The 12,867-nt window shown below is 40.3% G+C and overlaps 1 protein-coding gene across 2 annotated transcripts in view; it reads right to left on the bottom strand.

Moving 5' to 3' along the window:
- DIP2C (DIP2 disco-interacting protein 2 homolog C (Drosophila)) overlaps positions 1-12,867 on the bottom strand; it is a 154,847-nt gene that overhangs the window by 24,822 nt on the left and 117,158 nt on the right. For both annotated transcript variants that reach the window (XM_010585631.1, XM_010585639.1), the window contains one exon: positions 4,260-4,321. In XM_010585631.1, the coding sequence (XP_010583933.1) occupies positions 4,260-4,321 (62 nt within the window). The remainder of the gene's footprint in view (positions 1-4,259; positions 4,322-12,867) is intronic.

The following is a 12,867-nucleotide window of genomic DNA, read 5'->3' as shown; positions in this document are numbered from 1 at the left end:
GGGGGGGGAGGTGGGTGGGTAAGGTTATTTTCCCAGAGGCAGCAGCAGAGAAATGCAGTCAACCACCAGACAGGGTGCTCATGCCTGGAGTTTTATTGCATCTGCCATCCCTGCAAATGCACACAGGCACATTTACATGACCTGAGTTGCAACCTCAGCAACTGGGACCAGGCGTGCCGTGCCAGTGCAGCCTGCTGCGAGGCCAGCTCATGCATAGTGAAGCATTAATCCACCTATTTTGCCTACTGGATCTGAGTTAACCTCTCTAAATTGCATTGCACTGCAGTGCAGGGGCATATCGGCCACTTGGTGCTAATTCAGGAGTCTTCTCCTGTTTTTTTATTAAACAGCCAAGGTGGGACTTGCCTGGTTTTGCTCACTCTTTCTTGGCCATCCTGAGGACACCTGATCTAAGGACAGTCTGATCAATGAGATGCAGAGTACAACAATACTGATGTATTGTCACTAAAAGCAAGCCAGAGCTGTATACTCTTGCTATTAGGATGTTACTCAATTTCCAAAAAGAGGTGTCGAATGCCATTTGAGACAGCACAGGGTGCCTGGGACATCTCAACAGTGCTAGCAAATGGAACACGTGCTCTATGGGAGACCCTGCTGGAGTAGCTGTAGCACCTAAAACTGCTCCAGATGCTCAGAGCTAGGCAATCAAGCCTTTTTCCAGTACCATAACCGATGCCAGCCACTGATCGAATGCTTGAACCCCTTGCCACAAGTTTCCTGAACCTCCAGGTGAGCCCAGTCCCAGGCATTTCCCTCAGCTGGCAACTATGGCCAGAGTTGCAGAGTCCCAGCAGCTAAACCATTGGGCTGGTGGCTCAAAACCACACAAAGGCACACACAGAAAGGTGTTTGAGAACGTCCAACCTGACCTAAGAAGCAAACCATCCAAATCCACGGAGAGCTGGGAGGAAATGTCTGGTTTGGTCGACCGACCACCCCTAGAGCTCTACACAAATTGTACATAGCACAGGTATTTTTATTTCAACTCCCATCAACCAACCAACATTTTCATAAGCTGTTAAGTGTGCAAACACATAATTACCAGATGAGCTTGAAATAGTTGTATTAAACCTGATTATTAGTTTTTACAGATGTGAATAGGATTTGAGTAATCTCAAAGAGATGAACTACAGCTGCTTTTTGCAGCAACTAGAAAGTGTTATGAAAACACATGCCAAGAAAAAAAAAAAGTTCACTCTTTTTCACATTCTGGAAAATATCTTCTAAAATATAATATAAGAAAAAAATTTTCTCACATTATGTGTACAGTGTAAATTTTTCATATTGTTGGGGGACTAGCTGACCTGCAAAGACTTGGTGGGTTGTTACTATACAGTCTCACAGCTATGTACAGCAATCTTTCAGTTACTGTTAAGCAGTAGTGACATTCAGTTCCACTAAAATGGTCAGAAACAGCAAGTGTGAAGAGACTATGTCAAATAAAGTTGTTTTGTCCCCTAATTTATGACCTGTGAATCTACTTTAAATTCCACAGGATTGAGTAAATGAGGCACAGCTTTAATCCATCAAATTAAAATCTGTATTACCACAGTCTGAGAAGCCAACTCTAAAGATTGTCTTCTTTCATGTTCTGTAGAACTAGTCACTAAATATACATTAAAACACTGCAAAATCTGATCTTGATAATGATGCCTACTTCTCAATGACATGCTAAGGCAGGAAAATAGTATACCCATGGTTTATGCAGTTTTTATGAACAGTAAATTTTATTTCCTCTATATAAGTATATACAAATTTATTTTTATTGTTTATAATTTTTATTAACTGTGACTGTTATGTTCTCTCTCTCTCTCTATTTGCTTCTATATACTTCCCCTGCAATGAATATTCTATAAATTTCTTTCTCCTCTCAGAAAAAATAACTCCAATAAGGAATTAATCTACATTTGCGTTTTTCTTTCTCCTCTATAGCTGCAATTTTATTTTTAATGATTCATTAGCTCTTTCTCCTGCACTTGAATAATGCTTACACATATCTATCTACATTGTGTTCAACTTAATCTTCAGCCATTTCAGAGCTCTGAGATTAGAGCAAACCTATGGGTAAGTGAGTCTCAGCTTACTGTGTCTATTAAAAAATAAACATTTGATTTCCAAAGTTAGTCATGTAAGCTTCCTTCCTCATCAATACAGAAAGAAAGGTACCTCAAAGGTCAATTCATTCCATGCTGGTGCATGTCTGAGATAGCTGTGACACACTGGTGGTGTGCACGCCTCTCCAGTGACCACAGAATGAGCCTAGGAGACCACTTCAGATTGGATGAGATCTGTCCTGGTCACAGTGTTTGCTCTGCAATTAGGTAAAGAAATGCTCCACTTCTCATTTCTTTTTTACAACATAAATCATTCAACTTCTCAAATAAATCTCCTTTCAAAAGTCCAATGCAGAGGTGGTAGGCTCACATAACGATAACACCTTTTTACAAAAAAAGGCCTTTTTTTGTCACTGGGTTGAGTATGAGCATGGGATGTGTCTACACAGTACTGCAGTTGTTGGGCCAAGAAGACCAAGTGTTCTATGGCTGGGTTATGCAGACCGTAGTATCCAAAAGGATGGATCAAACATAAGCATTATTGTTGCTAACATTGTGTGCAAAAGGAATAAAGAAATGATGAGAGAGTCAACTATCTTGCAGTTCCTTTCTTCCACCTGCCAAACTCCATGTGCTACAAGAAAATATCTGTATGTGTACCTGACTTAACTATCCAGAGGATAATCTGGGCCTGCAGTGCTAAGCTGGTCACTTTGATATAGCCAAAGTTGGTATTCACCTAAGCGGAACAAATTCTCTGTTAAGCAGTGCTGGTTTTCGCTGGGATAGAGTTAATTTTCTTCATAGTAGCTAGTAAGGGGTTATGTTTTGGATTTGTGCTGAAAACAGTGTTGATAACACAGGGATGTTTTCGTTACTGCTGAGCAGGGCTTACCCAGAGCCAAGGCCTTTTCTGCTTCTCACCCACCCCACCAGCGAGGAGGCTGGGGGGGCACAAGGAGTTGGGAGGGGACACAGCCGGGACAGCTGACCCCACTGACCCAAGGGATACCCCAGACCATATGATGTCATGCTCAGTATATAAAGCTGGGGGAAGAAGAAGGAAGGAGAGACATTGGGAGCGATGGTGTTTGTCTTCCCAAGTCCCCGTTAGGCGTGATGGAGCCCTGCTGTCCTGGAGATGGCTGAACACCTGCCTGCCATGGGAAGTGGGGAATGAATTCCTGGTTTTGCTTTGCTTGTGTGTATGGCTTTCGCTTTACCTATTAAACTGCCTTTATCTCAGCCCACAAGTTTTCTCACTTTTACTTTTCTGATTCTCTCCCTCATCCCGCCGTGGGGGGAGTGAGCGAGCAGCTGCTTGGTGCTTAGTTGCTGGCTGGAGTTAAACCACAACATAAGCTTTTAAGAAGGATGAAAGAAAAAGAACAACAACAACAACAACAAAAGCCCTATTTGGATGATGTTTTAGAGGAACTAGAACTGGTGAACACTGTCAATTAAATGTTCACCTTTTCCAGAGTTAATAGAAAACTTTTTGTTAAAATTCTGTAAAGAGACTACCTGCTAGCCTTTTGTCCAGGGTATTGGAAAACTTAAATATGTATACATGAGTATTTTCTAAAATTACACCTAAAATCACAAGTTTCCCTCCAACCATACGATTTCAGACATCCTCTTAATACTGCTAGTGGTAAATTTTAGTTCTCGCTTCTTGTGTATGTATCTAACGTTAAAGACGGAACTAGAAAATACCCACAGTTACAGAATGTGGTTGCTCACAATGGCTGAAGTCAATAATCCATTTCCTCATAGTCTTGCAGCATTAAGAGTTGCAGCAAAATGCCCCCATGGTCTCCCCACTGGCTAACAGCTGCCAACCCAGGAGAAACACCTCTGTGAAGCTAAGAGGCCCAACAGGACTCCATTTCTTAGGGACTGGCTAGGTCCTGGATACAAGTGTCATGAAATTCTGAAGGCAACAAAAGCAGGGAATCTTGGTAGTCATTGCAGTGGTGATGTCAGATGCTTCAGTTTTATCAATGGTAAAATTAATTAACCAACTAATAAAAACGTCTATGTCTGCTTGCTGGTAGGAGTTAGCACAAATTATTTATGAGGATTACAAAGGTTTTCAGGGACCTGAGGTGTGCTGAAGTAGCTTTCTTGATAGAAACTCTGTTAATTGTGCGTATTAGAGAAAAAGAAAAAGGTGGTTCCGACCTGTCATGCCTCAGTGCCCTCATATCAACATACACTGTGGTGGGATCTGGTCCAGATGTTCCCTGTGAACAACAACATCAGCTAATCAGAACCTGAAGGCTGGGAGGAGAAAAGAGTTTTACCCCCCAAATAACCGAACGTTCATTTCACTGCTAATTATGCTAATCAAATGACAAGTTATATTTAAGCTATTCATCAAACAAAGCTCAGCTTTACAGAATCAGAAAGAGCACTGGAAAACATACCTACCGTCAGGTACTTGTTACCTTGGGGTTCGGAAAAACATCAAGCGGCCATACTACTTAACCAAACACGTGTCAACATAGGTTTTATTTGCTACAGAAGGCCAAGTAATCAGCACGTGGATACATACAAAAAATGTTAAACACGTTTTGCCATATAAAGGAACGCGGAAATTGCTGAGGAGACACAGTTTAATGGCAGAAGCACATGGTCAGGAATGTGAAGCATGGTTTACTGAGAGTCTTCCATACATGCAACAGAGAATATACTTGAAGCTAAAGATAGTAAAGGTAGCACGCATGACATGAACCAATGTGGACCGAAGGTCTGTAAGCAATTATTCTGTTCCTTTTCAGTCTTCCACTGCATAATTTAAATCCTTGCTTTGTGTCACAATATTTAGTTACTTGAAAAGCAGTAGACTAATTTTAGTTTCCTTTCATGCAGAGATGATACAGTCTTCTAGGCCTTTCCACCCACAGTTTTGCTGCAGTTTTGTAACCTGCAATGATCTCTCCTTATCTGAAACTTCAAACTCATCAACGATGAACATCATGTGAATTCTCAATGCTCTAGTCTATGGCTCTTTTCTCTGCTGCATACCTCACATCACTGCTAAGCAGAAAGCTAGAAGAAAAGCAAAACTTCATTTTGGAACACTGGAACTTTGGAAATTTTATTTTCAGCAGATAAATTCACCTAACCCTGGAAATCTACAGGTGCAGGAACTCTTTTATCAGTTATTTAGATGTTTACTACTTAAAACATCAGGCAACATCAACTCCCAATGATTTCTGTCCCATTTGGGGTATATTATAGAGTATAATTCTTCACATTAGGAATGTCTAGGGCTAAATTTTGCATTTCTGCAATGCTGGGTGGTAGTTCTACAATTTGTTGAGCACAGAAAATTGTGATGGAGTTCCACAAATAGATAATTTTTGTAACTAAAGGGGAAAAGAGTTACCACTACCAATTGATACTTACTGTACAGATACTGATAGTGACCCACCACCAGAGGAGAAAAAGAGTAATAGAGCTGCACATGCATGTTAGCCTCTTTAGCTTGTTATACACAATACAAGATACGATATCCTCTCTAGCTATTAACGACATGATTTTCAGTCTACTAGTAAACTCAGCAGTGTAACAGACTAGTGCTGAGTGGAGAACTTCTTTGAAATATATGCAATGTTGAAAAAAAAAACAAAACCAAGGAAAAATTGATTATCTTTTAAAAAAACCCCTAAACCTGAATTGATTTATAAAACAATGGCAACAGTCAAGTTTGAAAATCAAAGACAATCACTATGGTGTTTGTTATTTTCAGTGTGAACAAAATTGTTACAACAGACAGCTAATATTTGATGAAACCTGCATCCAGATAAAGCTATACTGGACTTGTTTATAATTTCATAGAAGGATCTGAAAATCCCCAAATCTCCAGACTCAATTTCTAGTCTGTCCCACTGTTGGAAGCTGATAGGTGGGTATTGAGGGAACATGAAAATCCCCTACCTGCTCGGCCAGCTTCCCCAGCCTGTGAGGCTATAGCAGCAGGAATAGCAGGGATGAGGGAGAGAAGGAAAGAAGGTAACACAAGACAAAAATAATAATAAAAAAATGGGAATGAAGGGTGGGAGAAAAAAAAGAGGAGAATGCAAAAAGCAGGGAGTAAAATAAAAAGAAAAACAATGTCAAATACAGGAATCTTACAAATTAACCATTATACCATTAAAGGTTAAAAAAAGTAAAAAATGAGGTGTCAACATTTTAGTAGAGCAACAGAAGAGACAGCTGTAGACTGCTAACCTTGGACAAACAGACTTAAATGGTTTTAGGACACTACAGACAACGTTGTTAGTGGAAAACATGTGTCTAGTATACTGATTTTTTTTTTTGGTTTTGGTGAAGAAGTCAGTAAATATTATGGCCCTGCTATTTTAATGCACATCCATTAAGACAGGGGTTCCAGGTCTACCATTTCACTACTAAAAGAAGTTTGTAAGCGCTGTCCTCTGGAAATCAAAAGTAAGCTCACTTTTTAGAAAAAAAAAATTAGTATACAATGGAGAAAGATACTTACACCTTGTTTCATACAGATTAACCTGCTCCTAAAGTGAAATAAAAACAAAGCTTCGTGCACAACCTAATTACTAGAAGACCATAACTAAATGGAGTAACTTCATAGTTCAGTAATTCTTCATTCCTAGTCTATTTTGCTCTGATAAACAGCGTAAATCGTATAAATAACAGTAAAACTAAAAGCCAGTAGAAACCCATCAGTTCTCCAACATGATCTATAACGCAGCAAAGAGACAACACAGAGCTGCTACTGTCACGTGGAGCATCTAACACCAGATGGCTGCAGTGGGATTTGCCCTACAACTTGTGAAAATAAACAGCTCTGAGAGCATTGGTGTCCCACATCCCTCTCATCAAACTTCTGAATTCCAGCGAAGTTAAAGACTACAGCAGCATCTTAAAACAGGTTTATTTTGGATGCAGGGCAAGATGAAGCATTTAAAAAATTAGGATGGATCTGTTATTACATTGCTGCCCCAAAATGGAAATATTACTAATAATCCAGGTTGAACACTGCAGTGTAACTGCAAGAAAGCAGGAGAATTGCTGAAATCCATCAGTTATATAATTCATTGCCTGTGACTATACTGCAGGTCCAGGACTTTGAGAGTACCACAGCCTCATATGGCTTTTAACTAAGGAAGGGCTTGAAAAACAGCAGTTGAACTCTCAGCACTGTCCTTCTGCGGCCAGCTGCAGCTGAGAAACTCTGAAAGTGTTTCAAAAGAAGCAGAGTCTTAGTCAAGATCAGAGTGACTGACTCAATTCGTCTGTGCACATTTATTTTGCGAGACTGAGATAGAGAGCATCTGTAATGCTGGTAACAGGAAAAAACCAACATGACTTTTGTTGTATTTGATACTTACTAAGGACATGCCAGGTAGTGTTCAAGGAAATAAAATGGGCTAAATATCATTTTCTGTCTGAAAACGGGTACATCATAAGTCACATCCCTTGGACTAAATGCATCTCCAGCCGACACATAGGCTGCCACCAGTGAACCACCCCTGGTCCGTGCAAACCTCTGCAACATGCCAGGCTTTTATTCTCTGGGAAAACATTGCAGGTCAAAACTGCACAGAGGACTACCCCAGCAAGTCAGCAGCAGGGATGACCATGTCCCAGCACTCGGCCCGTACCTAATTTCCACTGAAGTCAAAGGCCAAGCTGCATGCTCTCCCCTGCTTCCCCAGAGTTAAAACCCAGGAACTAGGCAATCAGAAGTCTAAAGAATTTTAAAATAACTGCTGTTTTGTTTTGTTTTGCTATCTAAGGATGTGGCCTCAATGTTTACTCTGAATCTACTTCTGCTCCAGTGATGCTCAGAAATGGAATTTTTAATGTACACTTAATCTCACATAAGCAAGCACAGCAGCTGGAGCTGTGAAAAGAACTTCATGGCATGACTCATAGTAAAGGTGGGAAAACACAGAATCTGAGGCAACTCACCCAGAGCTGTACTATAGCACTAAGTGTGAATCATACCTCTGATAAACTGCATGGTCTCCTGTTGCACTCTTCGCAGAGCTATGCCTTATTACTTTTAGTATGGAAGATTCTCAAAAAGTGTGATCTATCACTAAGTAAAAAGAAGCATTGACTTTAATCTGTAAATTTACTAACAAAGTTCCCTCTGCTAGACAGTGAGGGAAGGATTCATTTCATATAACTTCAGCCATCAAAGAAGAAAGTGTGCAGTTTAAGGTAGGAAGTATCTCCTGATGGTGATGAATTCCATCCTAAGATGGGCACCTGAAACAGGCTGAATGAAGCTCTCTCTTGAAGTATTACTTTGATTCTACTGACTACAGATGGATATTGCATAACTCACTTAACCTTGCCGTCTCACTTAGAGGTGACATAAAAGAAGCAAGATGAATCCTGCTCTCCTGCTCTAGCTTGGGCAGATTTGTTAGTACATTTTCAGGGTTAACTAAGGAAAATGAACAACTTCTAGAAGTTTTTCCTCAACTGAAATTGAGTAGCAGGTTGAATAAAATGAAAATATTTATTTCAAGTTTTTAAATGGAAATTAGCTAAAATCCTAGAGAACCATCTGTGCTGTTGTAAGAAACAGGCTACTTTTCATATCTATTTTCCTCTCTCTCTTGAGAATGCTAAGATGCTAGTTAATGAGAATTAAAATATGCTAGATGCAATCTTTTCATCTCAGAAATCCCTGGACCATTATCTGTGACTATATAGCCATAAAAGGTCAGACATTAATGGTATTTAAGTGCCTAAAGATGGAGAGAATTATTTATTTTCAAAAGCACACCTCTAAAAATCTAGTCCAAAATGACTACATCAAAAGAAACATAGTAAATTTGCTCTGAATTTGAGAGGAAATGAATACAAATGACAATGCATTAGTCTGTCAGTGATCTTAATCCTGAAATTGAGATCATTTGGTAGACTAAGGCTCTTTTGTACCAAAGGGATTATCACAATGATTTCCTTTTTAAGGTAATCTTTAATAAAAGGTCAAATTCTGCTACGAAGTTTTTATACACACAGAGAGAGACACACACACATACATGTACATACACCCCCACCCCACCCTTCTTTTTGGAGGGGGGAACAACAGTAGATGCTTTTTGAAAAAATCAGGATACCTTCCCCTTGAAACATCTGAGTCTTAAATTTGTCCAAAAAATTGGAAGTTAAGTGAAGAAGGTATCAAAGATCACATTGAAGTTGTGTTAGAGGCAGCCCATGGAGAAGAAAACCTGGACAGGCTTTTTGCTGGTAAGGGTCAATCGTTGAATATTGAGATATGTTTAGGAAGGTGATTAGTAGATACATATTTTAGAAAGACCGTAGGATAGGCTGGATCACAGTTTTCTCTGTGGAGGATGGTGTTCCAGGAACCACACACTGATCTCATGGATGACACAACTTGGAAGAAAAAAAGCAAAGGCAGATGCTACTGACTCAAACATCTTTAGAAGTATTTTTATGCAGTGTGAAGAATCCAGAAATCATGATCCATTTCTGGAACATATTGGAGACAATGCTAATTTCAGGAACATTGTTGATCAAGGATTAAAATTCATTCTGTTCCTCAGCCCAGAAAACAGAATAGCCCACAAGCTATTCTGGAATATCACTAGCCATAAATTTCCAGACAGTTTTGAAAGAGCATTCTGCCTAATTCAGTATCCAGTCTTTGGCAATGTCTACTACCAGATGCTTCAAAAGATGCAATCCTGTATCTTTATATTCTCTATCAAAATGACATGTTTTGTGGTGATGCTTTTAAGTAACACCTTTAGTAATTTTTTAAACCCCTTTAAAACTTGCCAAATTACCCTCGGCTTAAATGCTTCAAAAACCATTCCACTTGGAAGGGTAACATTACTAAATATAGCCTGTACTGAAATGGCTTTTCTTCATTCCAGCCACACTACTCTCTAGACAGTGTATGGCTTTTAGTTTGTCCTACGAACTGAGATGCAACATCTTACGAGAACTCCGTGAAGCCTGACACTAAGCTCTGTGATCAGCCAGGCTGTTAATCACCTCACTCAAGACTCTCATTCTGTGCTGTTTTTAAATTCATAGTCAGTATCAATAATAATATTCCTTCAGAGATCTATCCACTTTTACAGTTTGATTCAATAACTCTTTCAAGAATTTCTGTAAAGAACCATCTAAGAAGCAAAGTTCAGCTAAGGAGTTAACACAATCAAAAGGCAGATATACACAGTCAAGCAAAAATCCAGCCTAACTCCATGCTGATTAGGACTTCCAGTTCCTCTGAGTGTATTCAGCTTTCCTGCACGTTTGTAGTGGGTTGACCCACCAGCAGCAAAGTACCCACCCAGCCGCTCGCTCACTCCCCTCTCAGCAGGACAGGGGAGAGCATAGGAAGAGCAAAAGTGAGAAAACCCATGGGTCAAGATGAAGACAGTTTAATTGAAGGAAAGAAGAAAAAACCCTAAGCGATGCAAAAGCAATCCCTCATCGCCTCCCACAAGCAGAACGACGCCCAGCCAGTCTCTGAGCAATGGCTACTTTGGAAGACCAACTCCCCCTTTTTTAATGCTGAGCATGACATTGTATGGTATGGGATACCCCAGATCAGCTTGGGACAGCTTTCCCGGCTGTGTCTCCTCCCAGCCTCTTGCTCTCCCCCAGCCTACCCGTTGTGGGCAGTGGGGTGGTGGTGCAGTGGGCAGACTGAGAAATGGGGAAAGCCTTGATGCTGTGCAGCACTGCTCAGCAATAGCTAAACCCAGCAATAGCTAAACCACTGGTGTGCTGTCAACACCGTTTCAGTCACAAATCCAAAACACAGCTCTATATGGGCTGCTATGAGAAAAGTTAACTCCATCCCAGCAGACCTAGTACAGTATTACTTCCAATGAGGCATACTTGGGCACTGAACCTGGCTTACTGCTGCTTAGTGTTATTCCCTGGTTTTATTATTTGTCCTGAACAAATGACTTATCTTGTAAGTGAAGCAGCCACCATGAACAGTCCAGAGATCACTGCAAACCTGAAGCGGAGATTTTCATTAGTGGCAAGCAAACTTCTGCAGCTAAAATATCCTTGTTATCTACAGGATCCTTCATGTCTGGTCCCTCCATGGACCAGAAGCCAGAGAAGTTCAGTTATTTTTCAGAAGTAGCTCCACCACAGCTGCAGGGTGGAGCTGTTGGGCCCCATTCTGATCTGTTGGGAAAGTCAGAGCAGTTGGCCATGAAGGTATGCTATCATTTCTCTCCTTCCCCTCCTCCCATGGGCACTTCAAAATGGCTAAAGATACAGGAGCAAATTAGAAAACTATTGTTACCAAGTAACCAGCTCACCTCTTTCTCCTCTGTTTTCCCTTTCTATTCGAGGGAAAGTAGTGTCCTTGCTGCCTGCTGTGCCCCTCCCAGCCAAGTGTTTAAGCTTGATTGGGTTGCTGACTGGGAAAGCACACTGAGCTGCACCTGCTAACTGGCCTAAACTGGTACCATCCACATTGTGCTGTCTCAGGTGGAAGTGCCTAAAGATATCCTAGATGTTTTCTGAGTTGTTCTCTCTGCCTTGTCATCACCCAGGACTCTAGATATGCAGAAAGAAACAAAACGGCCTGTATTCTTGCAAAGAAACGTTCAGTAAAAGAGATTTCAAAACCTCAGTCAGTACTTTTTGTATCAAATCCATGACAGAAATGTGGGGGAAGATGCTGCTTGAGTTCATAGATGTTTCTAACCTACAAGATGTATTTTTCTCACAAGACTACTTATTAAGTTTTATCAGGGTAAAACTGTTTTGAAGGATTCAAGTGCTGCTTTTGAGACTACAGGAGATTTTCTTCAACTCTTATTTCTGGAGAATATTTATGGCAGCAATTACAGAATGTCAAACTAAAGAACTCTACCTCTGGGACACAGAATTACTTTTAACCCTGCTCAGCTTTGCCTTGTCATATGTTTGATAGTAATAATTAAAGTCACCCTACGCTGAAGGGATACTTTGCTGGTAGTGAGAGAGGAAGCAAGCAGTACTGGAGATGCGGCATACCTCCTGTGTTCATATTGTGGTAACATGCTGAACTACAAGGTCATGTTTAGCCAAGGTCTGATGAAAGCCAGGATTCTTTAGTGATGTTGAACAGGGCAAGAGGCTAAGGCAGGCATAATGCACAGACATATTGGTCTGTGCTGAACCCATAACCTGTATTTGTCACATTTTTTTGATAAAATAAAAAATCTTCACATTCACAATCAGGAAAAGAACAGCAAATGCCTTATTTGTGGTGTCACTGAGAAGATCTGTTCTGGTTTCCACACCTAAGCAATTATGCACGTTACATGCATGAGAAAGCCTTTAATGTAAACTAGGGGTAACTGCCAGATTTGAAATGTGGGATGCACCATATAGAGTACACACAAGTTCTACTGGGGAGACAGTGACTTTGAAGAGGTTGGAGACATGGTAGGTGACCAAATGGATATGGAGCGCCCAGCCAATGCAGCTGCCAATGCAGAAGATGATTCTTGTATTATTTAAAAAGATTATTAAGTCAGAAGTCATATTATATCTGAGTAGGACACCTGCGGCATTAGTACAGGAATAATATGTGAAGTTCTGATATCAGATGTGAAGAACAGAAAGAGATCAGGAGTCATAGAAATGAGACACAGATCAGGAAAGCAAGTCTTAAGATTCTTTATCTATTTATCAAAGACTATAATAAAATATGGCTGAATCTAATGCCAGATAATTTTAAACTAAAAATAAGGCAAAATCAATTAAAAATTGAACACCTTACAAAAATGCAAGT

Source organism: Haliaeetus leucocephalus, unplaced genomic scaffold (assembly GCF_000737465.1).
Source record: "Haliaeetus leucocephalus isolate CR32 unplaced genomic scaffold, Haliaeetus_leucocephalus-4.0 Scaffold0, whole genome shotgun sequence".
NCBI lineage: Eukaryota > Metazoa > Chordata > Aves > Accipitriformes > Accipitridae > Haliaeetus > Haliaeetus leucocephalus.
The sequence above is the reverse complement of the archived record's forward strand: the minus strand, read 5'-3'. Positions and strand labels throughout refer to the sequence as shown.